This window comes from Rhinolophus sinicus, chromosome 2 (genome assembly GCF_057876585.1).
Source record: "Rhinolophus sinicus isolate RSI-liver-muscle chromosome 2, RSI-T2T, whole genome shotgun sequence".
Classification (NCBI taxonomy): Eukaryota; Metazoa; Chordata; class Mammalia; order Chiroptera; family Rhinolophidae; genus Rhinolophus; species Rhinolophus sinicus.
The window spans coordinates 117,441,005-117,458,165 of record NC_142502.1 but is presented as its reverse complement, the minus strand read 5'-3'; the positions used below and the strand labels follow the sequence as shown (position 1 = coordinate 117,458,165).

The 17,161-nt window shown below is 39.9% G+C and overlaps 1 protein-coding gene across 7 annotated transcripts in view; it reads left to right on the top strand.

Annotated features, from left to right (window-relative positions):
* Nucleotides 1–16,953, top strand: part of ST6GAL2 (ST6 beta-galactoside alpha-2,6-sialyltransferase 2) — a 71,783-nt gene extending 54,830 nt beyond the window's left edge. For all 7 annotated transcript variants that reach the window (XM_019751699.3, XM_019751698.3, XM_074332482.2 and 4 more), the window contains one exon: nucleotides 11,977–16,953. In XM_019751699.3, coding sequence (XP_019607258.2) covers nucleotides 11,977–12,233 — 257 coding nt within the window. In that variant the 3' untranslated portion in view covers nucleotides 12,234–16,953. The remainder of the gene's footprint in view (nucleotides 1–11,976) is intronic.
* Nucleotides 16,954–17,161: the final 208 nt, after the last annotated feature.

Here is a 17,161-nt window from a genome sequence, read left to right as displayed (position 1 = left end):
GCTATTTAAATTGAAATCGATTAGGATTAAATAGGAGGAAAACTTCAATTCCTATCTCACTAGCCCTGTGTCAAGTTCAGTAGCCTTCCTGCTCCTGGTGCCCAGTGTATATAGGGCAGAGCAGGTAGAGAGAACCTCACAGAAAGTTCTGTGGAACGGCACTTTGAATTTCACTAGTAACAAAAGAATGAAAAAGAGCAAGTGGATAAGGCACCACTAAATTCCCACCAGGTGGGCTGGGCTGTGTGGGTGGGGTCATGGGTGTGACAGACGGCAAAGCCTGACATTGAATTCATCCAACGTTCTCTTCCCTGTCTTATTTCAGTGTGAGCCCCTCTGTGAGGACGCACAGGAGGTACAGCCTGGGCACGCTATGCCCTGCAGAGCACCCATCACCCTCTGAGTGCCCTGCTAATGTGGCAATCTTTATACCTCTTCTTTGATCTTGCTCAGAAATATGCTGAAAGCCAGAGTCTGTTTTATAATTTATCAGACATTCTCATATATGTGCAAAAATGATGTCATCCACATCTCAATCTATCTGCCAGAAGAATTTTTAAAAATCAATGAGTGTTTTGTTTCTGTTATCAAAAAGTGTTCTCAAAATGCCCCATCTTGTTCTAAGGTCACGTTGAAAAGCTATTGACTTGTTGTCTCACCACCTCATCATTTCCAAACACTCTGACCTCAGTTACTGAACAGAAGAACACATTGTAGAGCTGTTCAGAGATACGTTTCAATGTGCACAGATGGGGTTCCGCCGGCATGGAGCCAGCAGGATGTCTCCATCCAAGAAGCACACGTGACTATCTCCCACCCTTTCTGCTCTCATGATTAGCACAGGACTGCACCTGGAGGTGATGCAGGATGCACTCCTTTTCTTTACTGATGGGCTGCTGACCTGTCCACAAAAAATAGTCTCCCTTTTAATGCCTTACATCTCTAAACCCACAGCATACGTGTTCCCTATAAGTGTTTATGAATCTGCATGTGTAAAATAGAGGGACTCTAAAAGGTGACTGTTTTGAACACAAAAAATATTTCTCCCTATGGAAATTTAGCCAGTGGTAGTTAGATTCCCAGGGGAACACACCTGACCTCCTTCAATGTAACTGGTACTGTTTAGAGGCCTGTTCCTGGGGCCTGAATTCATTGCATAGGAGGAAGGCAGTAAAGATGGAAGAGAAAGTCACCCACGGGGTGCATATTAACTGAGCACCTCCTGTGTGCCATGCACAGGGCCAGCCCCAAGGGTAGGGCAGTGAGGAAACCAAGCAAAGGTCCCCCCGGAACTGCCAGTGCAGCAGTAACAGACATAACATAGGCACATGCACGTAGGTAAATGATATAAACTGTGGTAAGTGCAATGAAGGAAAAAAACAGGACATATCAAGGTCCGGAAGCGTCTGTTTTGCCCATCACTGGGTTTCTGCTCTTTGACTGGCATACAGTAGGTACAAACAACAATTATTTGGAGAATGAATGAATGTTCTAGCTCAGTGGTTCTCAAAGATTTTAGCATGCATCAGGATTACCCAGAGGTGATTGAGTTTTGCTAGTCACAAAAGGATGAAAAAGAGCAATGCTCCAAAGCAAATTACCCTAAAACTTAGATACTGAAAAGAACAATAAGCATGTTTTATCTCGCACAGTTTCTGTGGGTCAGTCGTCTGGGAGCAGATAGGCTGCATGACTCGGCTCAGTGTCTCATGAGGTCGCAGCCAAGATGTTTGGACTTGGGCTGGCCAGTCTGCATTCAAGATGGCTCACTTGTAAGGTGGCTGTTGGCCAGAGGCCTCAGTTTCCCAGCACGTGGAACCATCCATAGGGCTACTTGAGCATCCTCCTAACATGGCAGCTGGCTTCCCTAGAGCAAGGGATCCGAGACAGAAAACAGACAGAAGAGGCCACAGCACTTTTTATAGTGACATAAGTGATCACATTGGTGACTTTCTGTTCGCTATAGAGTCAGCCCCATTGTTGTGAGATGGAGCTTATAACAATGTGAATACCAGGCAGGGATCAGTGGCTGTTGCGCTGGAGGCCCACCCTAGAGATTTTGAGTGGGTGGAAGTGAAAAGAATTTGCATTTCTAACAGATGCTCAAGTGCAATGGCTGGTCCTGGGGCTGCACTTGGAGAACCACTCTTCTAGCTTTTTAGAATCTTAAAGTTGGAGGAAACTTGAGAAGTCTGGTCCACAGGTTCTACATTGATGAGCATAACATCAAGGTGATAGGCATTTGGCTCAAGAGAACACGAAATTCTACAAATATATTATCGTTTTTATTTCTTTGAAGACATAGGTATAAAATTTGTTCCCATCATGGACTCATTTTATGTCCTGAAAACTTAGTGTAAAATGACATATGTAACAGCCAACTGTAAATGTCCTTCTTAAAAGTAGATTTTCATTTGTTTGCTTGATTCTATCATCTTGAAGACAAGATTCTTGGATGTACTGATTAGTACAGTATAAGTTTGGGAACCAGCAAACAAGGTCCCAACTCTCATTGATTTCAAGAAACCAACCTCTCAGTAATATTGAGGCACATGGTTCAGCGAACAGTATTTTCCATGGAAACAGTACAGCATCCTTTTTGTACCTTCATTAGCAACCCCTAGCCCAGCACAAGCAGCCTCGTTCGTTGATGGCACACAAGTCTTGTAGGCTTGCTTTGTTGGATAGGAGTTGTGATGGGGGAGGGGAGCTTCTGCTGGAACGGGAAGCCATAAATATTGAAGGGAAGAATCGAGGAGCAGCTTCTGTTTAATGCACCCTTCTGAGTGTTCCTTGGTTAGAGTGGGCCTGGAGGTACTTTTGTGTCGGCACTGTCCTTGATCACAAACCTGGAGTCACAGGGCTGTGCTTTTCCTGGGTTCCCTGTGATCTTTGTATTATCAGTTCCTATGGAGAAGTTTGCTTTGGGCAAGATGTCCTAGTAAAATCAGATTTGGGCACAAACACTTACTTTGCAACTAAGTAAATTCTTCTTGTAAGTAAATACAAGGTCTGCTTTTTCTACTTCCAGAGAAAGAGCAGTAAGCTGTAGGATTTGAGGAACATTTTGACCTAGTATTGAGGAAAACAAACTGTAAGAACCTTTTCCCTGAAACTTATTTTATTGTTGGAAAAACATTTCAGAAGTTTGCAATTCACTTACATAGAGAATTTATCAAAGCTAATAATTTATTATGCTTTCTTTATAATGAAACCTAGAGAATATAGGTGAACAATTATATTGACACACTATAAATACATTTTAATATTAAATGAATTAAACTATACTTTCATTACAAACCTATTTAATATTAATAAGTTACTTAAAAGTACTTATTAAAGTTTTAATACCTGTGATATATACTGAAATTAGTTATCTTGAATTTCTAAATGAATATTTTAAAACCATATTTTCTACTTTTTTAACATCAAACTCATATTATTACCAAACAACTTTGCCAAACAAAATATTTTGAAGAATTGTTATTAAAGAGATGAATATTTACCATAATTAAATAAGAAACCTAACTCAAAGTTACACATTGATTACTGATAATTATTTTTCAAAACATTTTAATATAATTGTGCAAATACATTTTGACTTTTGGTACCAAGGTCATTATGTAGAAATTAGTGAAAACTTGACTAACTTTTCAAGAAATCTCATTTTATTATGTAAGGCAAAGGAGATTTAGTGATATTGTTTATCATCACGTAGATACTGGCCCAAAGCTTTCACTAAACCTTACGGAAGCGAGTGACTCTGTCTTGCTTTATAAGATTTTTCTTTGCAACTTTTTTTGAAGATTCTCCTTTGTAGAACTTACAAAAAGGAGGACATATCTTATAACCAAATATTTAAACATTTTTTTTTAAATACCAAATAACCCTCCACCATCAGTACTGCCATCCTGATTTTATTTTAGTCTGTACCCTTCCAAATTTTGACCTCATCTAGACTTACTTATTCTAAACATCATTGTAATAAATTAGCCTCAATTCATGGCACCACAGAACAGGCACACAGTAAATGTTTACTTAATGAAAGGACAAGCAAAAGAACGGGAAGTTATGATTTATGTCACCTTATAGACGCTCACCTTTGGTTCACCTGATCTCACATGTAGAAGGGTGCCCCCCTCCTTCTCTGTCACTTTATGTGGGGTTAAGACCATGGGCTCCACAGAGACCAATCTTGGCCCCAACGGCCAACTAAATATGTGACCTTAAGCAAGTTACTTAATGTCTCCAAACTTCAGTTTTTTCAACTAGAAAATGAAAGAAGTAATAGTATCTTTCTTTCTCTTTGAATCGTCATGTGCCTAGCACAACAGCTAAAACTTCAGGCTAGGTCAAATAAGACTTGATTCCCAAATATGTAAAGATCATTCTTTCATTAAGATATATAATTAAGATGAAAATAGATTTTGGTTTTCTTTGATATTACAGAGGCCATGTCATTACATCAAATAGGTATATAATAATTTTGCCTTTCTTTAGTTGTTGAGTATTTAGGTTGTTTCAAATTATTTGGTATTATCAAACAGTTATACTGATGAGCCATTACTAGATCTGTGTACTAATATATGTTATAGTTTATCCTATATGTGAATGCATAGACTTCTTTCATTTAAACTATTTCCTTAAGAGAAATTCACAGGCGTATTAGTGCTGAGCAAAGGGCATGAAATTTTGATAATTGTTGGTTAGTGGTAACATACTGCTTTTTCTTTGAATTTCTGATCAGAGTCCATATTTGTCCTGCTCTTCACAGGAAAAGGCGCACTAGTACATACATTAGAAATGTAATACTATGCACCATCCTCTTCTCCAGAGAAACATATAAAGGGGGGCCTTACACCTCTTGGACTGCATATGTGTTTTCCAAATTATAAGGAAGTAACACAGATCACAGTAATTTAGATGAGTTATAAGGACTTGTTTCTTTGGAACAACTTTTTCACCTTATTGGGTCCTTTACCCTTAGCCCACTGGGGAGCTAGTTGCTCACATGAGTAGTGTTTCTCACTTTCATCCCTAGTTGGGTATTAGAGATTCACCTTGTTATTTGGTACCATGAAGTCATTTTGTCTGTACTGTATGGAGCCTGACTGAGGATAAAGAATAATTTACTTGGAACTCCACGGATTCCATTTTGCTTTCATACAGACAGATGTTTTTAGCTCACCTGAGGTCACAAAGCATGGCTGGATTGGTTTGCCACCTACATGCAGTAGGACTTTCAGCCAAGCCAGGAGGCACCAGCTTCCCCACCCTTGGCTCATAGTTTGTGTACCGTCAGACAGATGGGATTTGGCATAGATCCCAACCAGCCGCACAGAGATGGGCTCACTTAAAATCCACAGGTGACAATATTTTATTGCAGAAAGCACTAACACCTCCTCCCACCTTTTTAAAAGGCAACCACTACTAATTGCCCTGTTTCCCTGAAAATAAGACCTAGCCAGACCATGCTCTAATGCATCTTCTGGAGCAAAAATTAATATAAAACCCGCTATTATACTAGATTATGTTATATTATATTATATTATACCCGGTCTTATAGTAAAATAAGACCAGGTCTTATATTAATTTTTGCTCCAAAAGACGCATTAGAGCTGATGGTCCAGCTAGGTCTTATTTTCGGGGAAACATGGTATATTGTAAGTAACATTTCCAGAATTCATAGATACAAACATTATAATTTCACACTATTTAATACATGCACACTATTTAATATATGAACCTTAAAAACAACTCATAACTTTCTTTTCTGTTTTATACTGCTTTTCAGTTTCCAATTTTCCAATGTATCATCCAAACTCATGATTAACACAAAACAATAGCACATTAACACAAAATAATAAGCCACTTAATATCCACATTTATGATTGTGTAAAATGTGTCACAATTGGGTTGATTACGAACAACTTTTCATATTCCCCTGTAAATAATGAACATTGAATGTGTCTTGCCATCAAATAGTATAATATAAATGAGCTAAAGATTGGCCGTCAAGTATTATTCTTGCATTATACAATTTTATTTAATATGGTAGGTGCTTCTTAAAGTTTTATTTTACTACATGAAGTTAAAATTTCCAAACCACCTTTTAATTACAAATATTTTCTAGAAGTCTCACTTAAAAAGTCACTTTCACTCCTTAAATAATCTTAACTATAGTTCTCATAATTTTCCATTTTATGATTAATTTATGGGGAAACCACAAAACAGCTGCTATATTTTCATTAAACCAGAATATTCAATACACTTAGCCTTTCCCCTTTCCCAGTCATTCAGAAATAGGTTTTACAGTGTTCTATTGGTCATTCTCAGAAATTCCTAATTTATCCGACATAAAAATTATGTTCAAGTGTGAATTGGAATTGATGTAAGCCAGTATCTTTCCTGTCACTTGCATTGTGTTCTGTTTATACATAGCTTATTTTACCACATGTTGAAAGGATATGTTCATCAAGGAGAAAATGCTATTATTCTTAATGATTTTGGATATTACTTTAAATATTGCCATGTGAAAAGCAAGGTAATTTTAATATAATCACAATTAGGATAAAGGCTATAAGTGATTAAACTGTACTAGACTCTGAAAACACATCAAATGCACCTACATATGCACGTTAGAGTTTTATAGGGGGAACCTCGTTCATTCGGAATTCTTGATAATCTGAACGTGGGTTGAAGTTTGCTTTATTTGCTCCAGATTTTGGAGCAAATAAATAAGTGTGCGTACTGCTTCTTACGCTGAGTCATATGGTGTGACATTTTATTAAGACTAGTTGAAATGCTTTTTAGTTGGTTTGATAATTATATTGCATTATATGATATTTTAAAACATGCAGTCTGGCACATGAGTGCCTCTTGAGTCATACATAAGTCTGGCCAAAGAAACTTAACATTAATTGAATTATGTTTAAAGATTTTACAAAGCTGGCCACATGCCCATTTGATTGGCTTGCAAAAATACATTAAAAAGTGTCTAAACATTGGTCTGCCTATCAAAAAGCGCAGTTCCACGATGAAAGCAGTAAAATTTTATTAGTGATGAAAGCAGTTTCTTTTTGGTAGCCCATAAACAAAATGACTTAACATAAAAGTTCCTCAAGTCATTTTAAAGAAATTCTTTACTGACTAGCATAGGATTGGGTGATTTGTATTCTTCTTGCTTTTTAGGTAATCCTGAAAAGTCATAAGAGAGGAAATGAAAAAAAAAACATTTTCAGCATAACCAGATGTGAATTCCCCATGTCAATCTGGCATGGGGAAATGATTACAAAGTAACCTGATACTTGGAATTTATACATATATGGTATCTGTGCAGAACAGACCTAACACGGTAGGCCTGCCCCCGACACTAAGGTCCTGCTTACAAGGACCTTGGTATCTGGGAACTTGGATTTGGGGCGGGGTCCCACCCCCATAACTGATCAGAGTAGTTCACTGTGCCTAGTGTATGCAAGCATGTGGCTTATGCGGGACACCTGCTTTCCTTCAGTCTGGGATTTGGGTAGGTGCCAGGTAGATTGCCTATGTGACCAGCTCCCAGTAGAAAGCTTCACTGATTGGCACCATTTCACATGTGTGTGTAGCTGGGGGTGGGGGGAATTAAGCAAATCCTGTGTGACTCTCCTGGGAGAGGACTCTAGAAGCTTACCCCTGGGTCCCCTGGACTTCACCCCACGTGCCTTTTCCTTCTGCTGGTTTTGCCTTGTATCGCTTTGCCGTAATAAATCATAGCCGAGTAAGACTGTATGCTCAGCAGATCATCGAGCCTGGAGGGTGGTCGGGGACTCCTGCCATGGAACCTCATTGATGGTAATTTAGAGACCATCTGAGAACCATGCGTTGTCGGGGTTTATGTCACTTGTGCATGACAGGGCTCAGCATCGCAGCACTTCAGAAGAGATGCTGGTGGTAGTGCACAAACGCTTTACTCAGGACAGTATTTAAGACACTTTCTTCAAGTCATCCTAAATATTTTAGGTTATGGGCTTGGCCCCTGTTTTTAAATTTTAAGGTTAGTTCTTTAATTTACTTATTTTTTTCCTTAAAGACACTTTGGAAACCTCCAATGATGAGCACTGTGCCCTGTTTAGTAAATGTTCAACTTAATTGAAGAGGCCTCCAACAGTAGTTGAAGGCTCAGGTCTTTCCCAGTCCTGCCCTAACACTGCCTCCCTACAGTATTTACTCCCCATACCTCCTGTGCCCTAACACATGTGCTCTGAACGGTGCCACAGCTACTATGCACCTCCAAGTATCGATGTCTGCCTACTTCCTTTTTTTTTGCAAAATATGGAGAAATTTCATCTTCAGGATTTTGTGTATTGCTAAATACTATTAACAACTCTTACGAAAACTGATGTGAATGTAAATGTTCAACTTAATTGAAGAGGCCTCCAACAGTAGTTGAAGGCTCAGGTCTTTCCCAGTCCTGCCCTAACACTGCCTCCCTACAGTATTTACTCCCCATACCTCCTGTGCCCTAACACATGTGCTCTGAACGGTGCCACAGCTACTATGCACCTCCAAGTACCGATGTCTGCCTACTTCCTTTTTTTTTGCAAAATATGGAGAAATTTCATCTTCAGGATTTTGTGTATTGCTAAATACTATTAACAACTCTTACGAAAACTGATGTGTAGATTTAATCACATTTAGTAATGGTTTTCAGTATTTGTTATATGACAGAGTCTGAATCTACACTCAGATGTATGTGTAATGATGGCCTTAATAAATTAAAAAGCAGACTATGCATATGCCAAATGAATTGATCATGCTGTCTAAAACAAAGTTTAAAATAATAAAAAATATTGTCTACCTTTGGTGCCATAAATCTTATCCACATTTCACATGTACCCCATGAGTTATAAATTAATTTTCCCCTTCCGTTTGAAGATGCTGCCATACCAGTTCCAATATCAGTACTACAGCTGGCTGCCTTTTACACACTTAGAGTGGATTCTGCTATTATTTAAATTTTTGGGTGCTCAGCCAAGGCTCAGAGTTAAAGGAAGCCACAAATTCATATAAGTGTACAAAATGAGATGGGAAAACGATTGTTGCCAATCTGTGTCAGATAGACAAAAATCAGGAGGCACCATACAGATAACTCAATGTATGGACCCACCTTTCTTAACTCTGTTGGCCTTTAGGTTGGACTGTCTGACTGACAAGTTCCTGTTTTCTGAAGCTCTGGAAGTTATTTTAAAGTATAAAATATTTATGGAAACACTAAAATGTACCTATTTGCTTATAGTGAAACCATAACTTTTTGCCTAGTCTTATGACAAAAATCTATATTTTTAGCAAATACATGATTTAAAATGTAATATTAACTAGCAGCAAGAGTGAAAATTTTCTCTGGAAAACTTTCCAAAAAAAAAAAAAATCAGATTCAAGCATCTAGTAGCCTGTTGAGACCAAGATGATGCAAGGACATCTATAGACACCATTCCTGGTTCTCCATCCTGGGGGTGGGAGCACCTCAGCTCCAGACTAGCTGCCTAAATGTACAGTGTCTAGCTACCTTGGGACAGCTTGGGGATCAATTACAACAGAGTTTTTCAAATATGTGTGTTAGAGCAGCATGGTCCTCCAAGCATGGTCAGTGGGCCAGCATGGGGCCAGGAACACTTGTTAGTGGTCTCCGACTAGGTCATTGTAGAAATGGAAAGTATTGAGAAACTTACAGAAATTTGACAATGAATGGCATCCAAATACGTGATCGTTTCTCTAATAATTCATTGTTGTGTTTCACAAAAGTATTGGTCTGTGATGGATTGGCATTTTTTTCAAAGGCCTTTCACCACAGGTAGTTTAGGAATGCTTGTTAAAAATTCAGTTTCCTGGACTCCAGCATAAACCAATGGGACCCAGATCTCTGGGAATGGGGACAGTTTCCAGGAATCTGCAATTTAACCTGCCAAGGTCATTTTTCAAGCTAAAGTTTGAGAACTGCTTTAGGAGAACAAACGACAAAATGACTAACATATTTCTTAAGTATAACATTAACTTTTGAAAGCTATCCACTTTAAGAACCAGTTGCAAAGATAACAATTCCTACACAATTGACTAGAGTCCCCATGGATGAGGTTGTGCTATTGGCTCACAGTTATGCCTGGGTACAGAGACCTGTGGTTTCTATACAATTCCACCGCCAGTTTGTAAGATGCCTTTGTGCCAAAGAAACTCTCGAAGCCTCTTCACTGCCATCTGCAGACAAATTGTTGTAATAAATATGCGAGTGGGTGATGTCTGCGATGTGACCTGTGTCTGGCATCCTTGATCTTGTGGAGAGCCGGCCTGTACAGCCACATGCCAGACCCAAGGGGGAGAGAGCATCCACGCTGGGCAGTGTACAAGGACTTCCGGATTCCTGGCTAGAAAACCTGAAGCCCTCCTCCCTCCACAGACATGCGTCCTGCGGCACTCATCGAGAGAACATATACATTAGAGGGGATCCTGTTTGTTGCAGGTTTAAAGAAACTGGAAATAAAAGGAGAATTAAATTCTCCCTGGGCACATGGCTTTCTCATTCATCGTGTCAGTTCTTTGTAGATGATTTCGTGAGGGGTAGAAAAAAGTGTTCACAGAGCAGGGGCTGCTTCTCAGAGGGAGGGGCTTCATTATCGCCTGTGGCGCACATTCAGATGCTCGTGCCCACTCCTCTCCATGACTTTAGGAAAAGCACTGGTCCTCGCTGGTTCTGTCTGGGCTCCATCATCACTTTTGGTCAGCTTGAGGAAGGGGCCATAACCAGGCAGTGGGTCAACCAAAGAAGAGCAGAGGAAAAGGAGAGAACTGACCCTTCGCTGCAAGTTTTGGCATAGCTCTTAAGAATAACTTCACTTGCTAGAATCTGAACAGAATAATCTCTTTGTGAGGGATGTGTTTTACTCTCAGCCACAATACTGACTCGTTGCTCCCAAGTCACATGTTTAAAGTCTTCTAAACAGGATTCCATTGTACTCTCTGGAGCAGCACCCCTTCTGCTATTTCCCTTCACCTCTTGTCTGCCAGGCCATTCTTTTAAGTTCAGTCCACAGCCCCCCATACCCCCCACTCCAAGTCCCAGTCAAGCTTTCTGGATCTCCTAGGAACAATCAGGTCCCCTCTTTCTTCTCTCCTGGTGTCCCTTATGCAGGACTTTCTCTGGTTGTGGGGATTTCATTGATTAGTTAGAAATATGATTGTCCTCTGCAGACAAATATTGCCTATAACAGGACCTAACTGTGACTGGTTTTTCATAACAGCGGATATCTCTTTAGTTAAACAGACATGCACTTTTTTTTTTTCAAGTTTAGAGGATGTTAACAAGGCATTGGTGGTACTAGGAAAAGAAAGCCCTTTAACCTAGGTCAAGAACTAGACTTGTTCAATGATGATTAGGTTTTATAGCTGTCTATGTGAAACATGAAAAGAAAAGAAATTAAAGCAACTTTAATGCTGACAGTTCCTGTGAGAAAAATCATTTTGTTAATATGAATCTGTGTCCACAGCCCCATTTCCATTCAAACAACTATTTTATGTTCAATTTATAATCAAGCAATTAATTTATAATCATTTTTTATAACGTGTTTCTTTCGAGCACAGAAGTCCTACTATTGCAAATGAGATGGGACCTGTGTGCAGAATGTGATATATGATTTTCTAACTTGGGGGAATGCAAATCTGTCCCTCACTAGACTGTGGTCTACTTAGGTTCAGTAACTGCCTTTTCCGCTCTCATTCTGGAGCCACAGTGATCCACCGAACGCGTGCGCATTATCTCAGTTTGTCCCCGCCCCCTGTGCGCCCTACACGCCACCCACCGGAATTTGTAACACTGCAACTGAAAAGGCAACGAGTTGTGGAGCAAGTCTCTTGCCACCATCATACCCACGCGGCCCCGCCGCTCCAAGCGTCCTCCTCCCACTGGGAGTTATTCATCAGGTTCTCATTTTCTTCCCGTGTCAGGAATCCTCCTCATGATGTCCTTGTGCCGTGAGGTGCACGTGTATGAATACATCCCGTCGGTCCGGCAGACGGAGCTATGCCACTACCACGAGCTGTACTACGACGCCGCGTGCACGCTGGGGGCGTACCACCCGCTGCTCTACGAGAAGCTGCTGGTGCAGCGCCTGAACACGGGCGCGCAGGGGGACCTGCACCGCAAGGGGAAGGTGGTCCTGCCCGGGCTCCGGGCCGTGCGCTGCCCTGCGCCCCGCTCTTGAAAAGGGACTCCTGGGAATCCATGTGCAATAAGGTACTTTGTACTCTGAGTCACAAAAGAATACTTGAAGATGTGTTTTAGGCAATGTCCTCTTGAGTCTTTAAACTGTAATTTAGTGGTGGCCACGAGAATCCTTCTCTTTCTAAGCCATTGAGTATTTATTACTGCTTTGAATATAATAATGGAATTGAAATGGCCGGCGTGGGGAATCAAGAAAGATGCAAACAAACAAACAAAAAAGGAATAGCGGGGGGATAAAAGCAAATGTGTAACATAAGGGTACAATACTGCCAAAATTGGTAAGCTTCTCCTGCCCTGGGCACCATTTAACAGTGTTGGTTTCAGTGATACACCTGATACTATGAAATGGCTTATACCTTGAAACACCGACATTGAGGTGCAGTATCCGTAGCATCCAGTGTGTCACTTGTACATGCATTCATCATTAAAGATCCTAGAATTTATGACGAACGTCTGAATTATCCCTCAGATGAGTTTATTTTAACAGCAAAATCCCTAGTACATTACATGGTGCTCATGTTTCCAAACCATTGATTCTCCATCCCTGTTTTTCCTTGCCCCCTGAATGCTTTGTTCTTTGTGGATCAAGACACATTTCTAAAACCACAGAGCACCCATGTTGAGCAGTTCAAGAAAAAGCCAACCCCGGAATAGCACCACAGAGACACTTTGTTTTCTGCAGCATTTCCTTACTTGACTAGGAGTATTACCCAGACCAAAAGGAGTATCACTGGCAAGGAATACAGAATCGCGGGCCCGCAGGGTGGCCCTGCTTTTCTGCCTTGTACCTTCTCGCCTGCAGTTCTCCCTACAGCCTTTCACAGTTTCAGGCACTGACGATTACGACACTCCATGGGACAAGGCGCCTTCCAATCCAAAAGGCAGGGTTTTGGAGCAGTAACCCGGTGCTTCTGGGGACGCACACCTATCTCTTTTATATGGGTTTTATGGGTTTCTTGTAAGTAAATATCAGCTATTGCGACCCAAAAGTGATTTAACACTCACTCGTTCTTCCTACAGATGGACATTTACGAATTCCATCCTTGTTTTCACAGATAGGTTTTATGTCAGCAACATAACAAAGCCATATAATTAAATAAAATTGTCTGAAAGCATGGCTCTTTAACAACAAGGAAAATATGTATATGTTTCAGAGGGAAAGGCAGCTAGTGGGAAAATTGGCATCCCAGTGCATTAGCTATATTCAGTTTCTGGCTTTTTTAATGTCAATTTTTGTCACTGATACTTTGAAAAAAAATTTTGATATGAACATAGTGAAACGGAAACATTTTGGAAGACCTTAGTTAAACATGCTGTTATTTCAATATATAACCAAAACGTATCTCAGTGGTATGATTAAGATTTCTTGGCAATGACCACAGCAGCTTAATTAAATATGTTCTCCCTTACAAGTATGTGAATGTCAGGAGTTTATGGAAAGTTTTTTTGTTGTTGTTCCAGGGTTGTTTTTCTCCTGAGCCCTCTCAGGACTGCTTTCTTGAGCAAGAATGATTTATAGAAACTAACAGCTGTTTGGTTAGTCCACCCAGCAGAAATCCTGTTGGATAACAGACATCTCCTATGATTTATTATAATAGTGGAGTAGAAGTCATTGAAAAGTTTCAATCACAGCAATGTCCACTAAAAGCCCATTCTGAGAGCTTTGTTTCTAGATCTATAGGAAGGGTGGATAATTTTGTCCACACGTTAGCCTATATCTCAGCAGACATGGTTAAGCCACTTTTCTCCCTGATTTCCTGAAAGAGTTTGGTCTTGTCCCCATGTTTAGTGAGCAATGACTCTGGATGCCGGCAAAGTAGCTCTAATGCGGGGCGGGAGGTCCTCCTGCAGCCTTTGTTTCTCCCTGGACCTTCCAGGCTCTGCTTTCAAGTGCCCAGGGCATTGAAGTTTCTTTGATACTTGTCCTAGTGGATTTCCTTACTGGCATCCTTATTACCAGGACGACCCCGTTTGATGGGGTAATTGAGGGATAATTGAGAAATTGGTTAGAGGAAAATTTATTGGGGTCAATATAAATATTCAAGTTCAGAAGCTCCAGAATATACTTCAAAGGTTTTAAAATAGCATTTGCTGTAACACATGCACTTTTAAAAAGTACTTTCAGTCTCACTGAGGTTTTAAGAAAGACTGAAGAGCATAAAGGAGACTTAATTAAAATTTTTGAATTTATTAAGGCCTTGGGAATCAGGGTCTGTTAAACATCCCAAAAATGTGGTATACATATTAATACAGTGTGGGCTGGGCATTCTTCTATTTAAAAGTTTAAATTGATTAGTCTCTCAAAATATTAGGCAGGTAGAGTTAACATTATGGCTGCTTCTAGTATTAGTTGAATTGGCCCTAAGTGGCAATACTTAGCCAGACATTGATTAAGTCCTTATATGCTAGTTTACTGGACTGCAATAAACACGCAGGCCTTTTGTGGCAGAGTGAACAGTAAATGGTGTCCCACTGCATTTCCTCCAGGCTGTGTCCCTTCCAAAACCCTCCATCCTCTTCTGCGAAAGGTCGCTAAGAAAATCCTTCTGGTGCAAACTGAAGCCATTAAATGTCCCTGTTTTCACTCTCAGGGCTAACAAAGGTCACATTGCTTTATATTTCAAGATAGTTTCACTTGATCTTTTTTTATTTTTGTTATCACAAAAAAACAAATATTGACCAAGAATGACAACTCACATTCATGTAAATTCTTCCTAACTCCTTTCACTAGTCTCTCCACCAGGTACAAGGGTAAGACTTAGCAGTTGCAGCATTCTCACTGTCCCTACGAAATACAGTGCTGTCCCTGTGTACCCGATTTTCCTCACTAAATCCTTACAGAGCTGCTTTTATCAAGAACTTTGTGCATGGCCAGGAGGTGGTCATTTACAAGTTGTATGTCAGCCTCATGCAACCTCAGAGGTGTTCATTAAAATGTGCCAAGTGAGGGGCTTTTGCACATCTTTCAGTTACTGGGTCTTTCCTTGTCCACCTGGACACAGAACCCAAGGAACCCAGCTTCAGCACCAGAACCTCCCAGGTGTCTCGTGGCCTGGGTCTCAGCCAGTCAATCTGGGACTTGCTGGTAATCACCTGTCATTGTAGCCACAGCATCTGGACAAAGCAATGCTGACGTAATCATTAGCATTTTCGAAACTGGGAAGTAAAAGTAACTGTTTAAAGCTACCGCGGGGTCTCTCTGTTACATGTTTGTGACCACTTCATTCTGGTGGAACAGATTAATACCTTATGCTGTTGGCTGACCCTTCGAGGCGGGAACACTTCCATACACTGGATTAATTAGGTCCTGTTTTGCTGCATTCGGTGGGATCAGTCTCACATGAGTAATGGTATGTGATGGAAGAATTTTGTATGCACAAATGACATGATTAAAATTCTTTCTCCAGCCTTTCTTAGAGAGCAACTCATGGTGCATGTTTGAGGCTGGTGGCCAAAGTGACCTGGTCCCATTTCTGCTTAGCTATGGGAAGAAACAGAAAGGAGGTAGGGGAATTATCAAGAAACATATGAGTGAATATATAGGCCACATAGTCTCTGCGTATATTTTATTATACTGTCTGTTTCGACCACTCACTTTTTCTCTAATAGTTCAGAACTCTACCCAGTGGTTACACAACTGATAAAGGCAGCTATATTTAGAAGTGAATTGCTTAGGTAAACTATGCCTGAGTTCAACTTTGTTTTTTATACTCTGGATATTTCCATTGTGAAAAATATTCTGCATGTTTCTGTCACCGGGGCATCATTTACACAATGGGTAAATGAAAGGTATTTCTCTGTCAATTCCAGGATAAAATGTAAGTGCTGATTCTTGTTTTATTTAATTAATGAAGCCTTTTAATAAGAAAAATTAACCCGGCATAGTCCTCTACAAGCTTGGGCTAGTGGAATGTAAAGAATTAAAGACATTGATATAGCTCTTACTCTTGTTATAAAAAGTGTGCATGTAGATATAGTTATATAATTTGCATATATACATATCTGCACACGTGGTTGGTTTTGTATTGTCTTTATTCTTCACACTTTATTTCTGAAACCTTTATAATAAATTTTAATTATGCAAACATCATTTTTTTAAGAGAAGAAAGGTGATGTCATATGTTCTTCTGTTTAAAAAAATGTCTTCCCACACACTCATACTTTACACATCTTGCCTACATTAAAAAGCATGGCAGAAATATTTCAAAGGCGCTTCTATGGTAGAATCACTGCCTGAAGACGATATCCTAGTCAGAAGCCTTTCACTCCGAACTTCGCTGAGAAGTTTACAGCTCATGGCTTTTACAAGGTTAGGGGAAGAAACATTTATTGGTTCTATGGAAAATAGTCTTATTTGGTAGGTTTCAAGGAGATTAACTGCCTTGGTAGCATTAACACGTAACATTTCTGATACCACACATTCTATTTTACCCTAGATAAACATACTTAACGAAATTGTCCTGGTGGAAACCAGTCAACTTTTTTAACAGCTTTGGGAATTTTTTTGTATGATAATTTTTAAAATGAAATGTGTACTCTTCAAACTAATTAAGGCCTGAGGTTTTCCAGGAGTCACATTTTAAAAGTGTTTGTACACATTTTAACATTTTGATATTTTCTATTTTGGTTTTGTATATTTTTATGTATACACAGTGTACAGACTTTTTCTTGTAAATAAAACATGTTTTCATTTGTCTAGACATTTCTCTGTTTTAATTTGTAGAAGTTGTACAAACAAATGAGTGAATGGCAAAATAATGAGCGATCCCTAGAAAAAAAAAGGCACACAGTTGAAATCTATTATAATTAGAAGTTTGTAAAAGCCGTAACAGCAGCATGCCTTCCAGCTCTGAGTGTGGACGCGCCTGGGCCTGAAACCAGAGGTGGGGGTCGCTTCTCTTCGTCCAG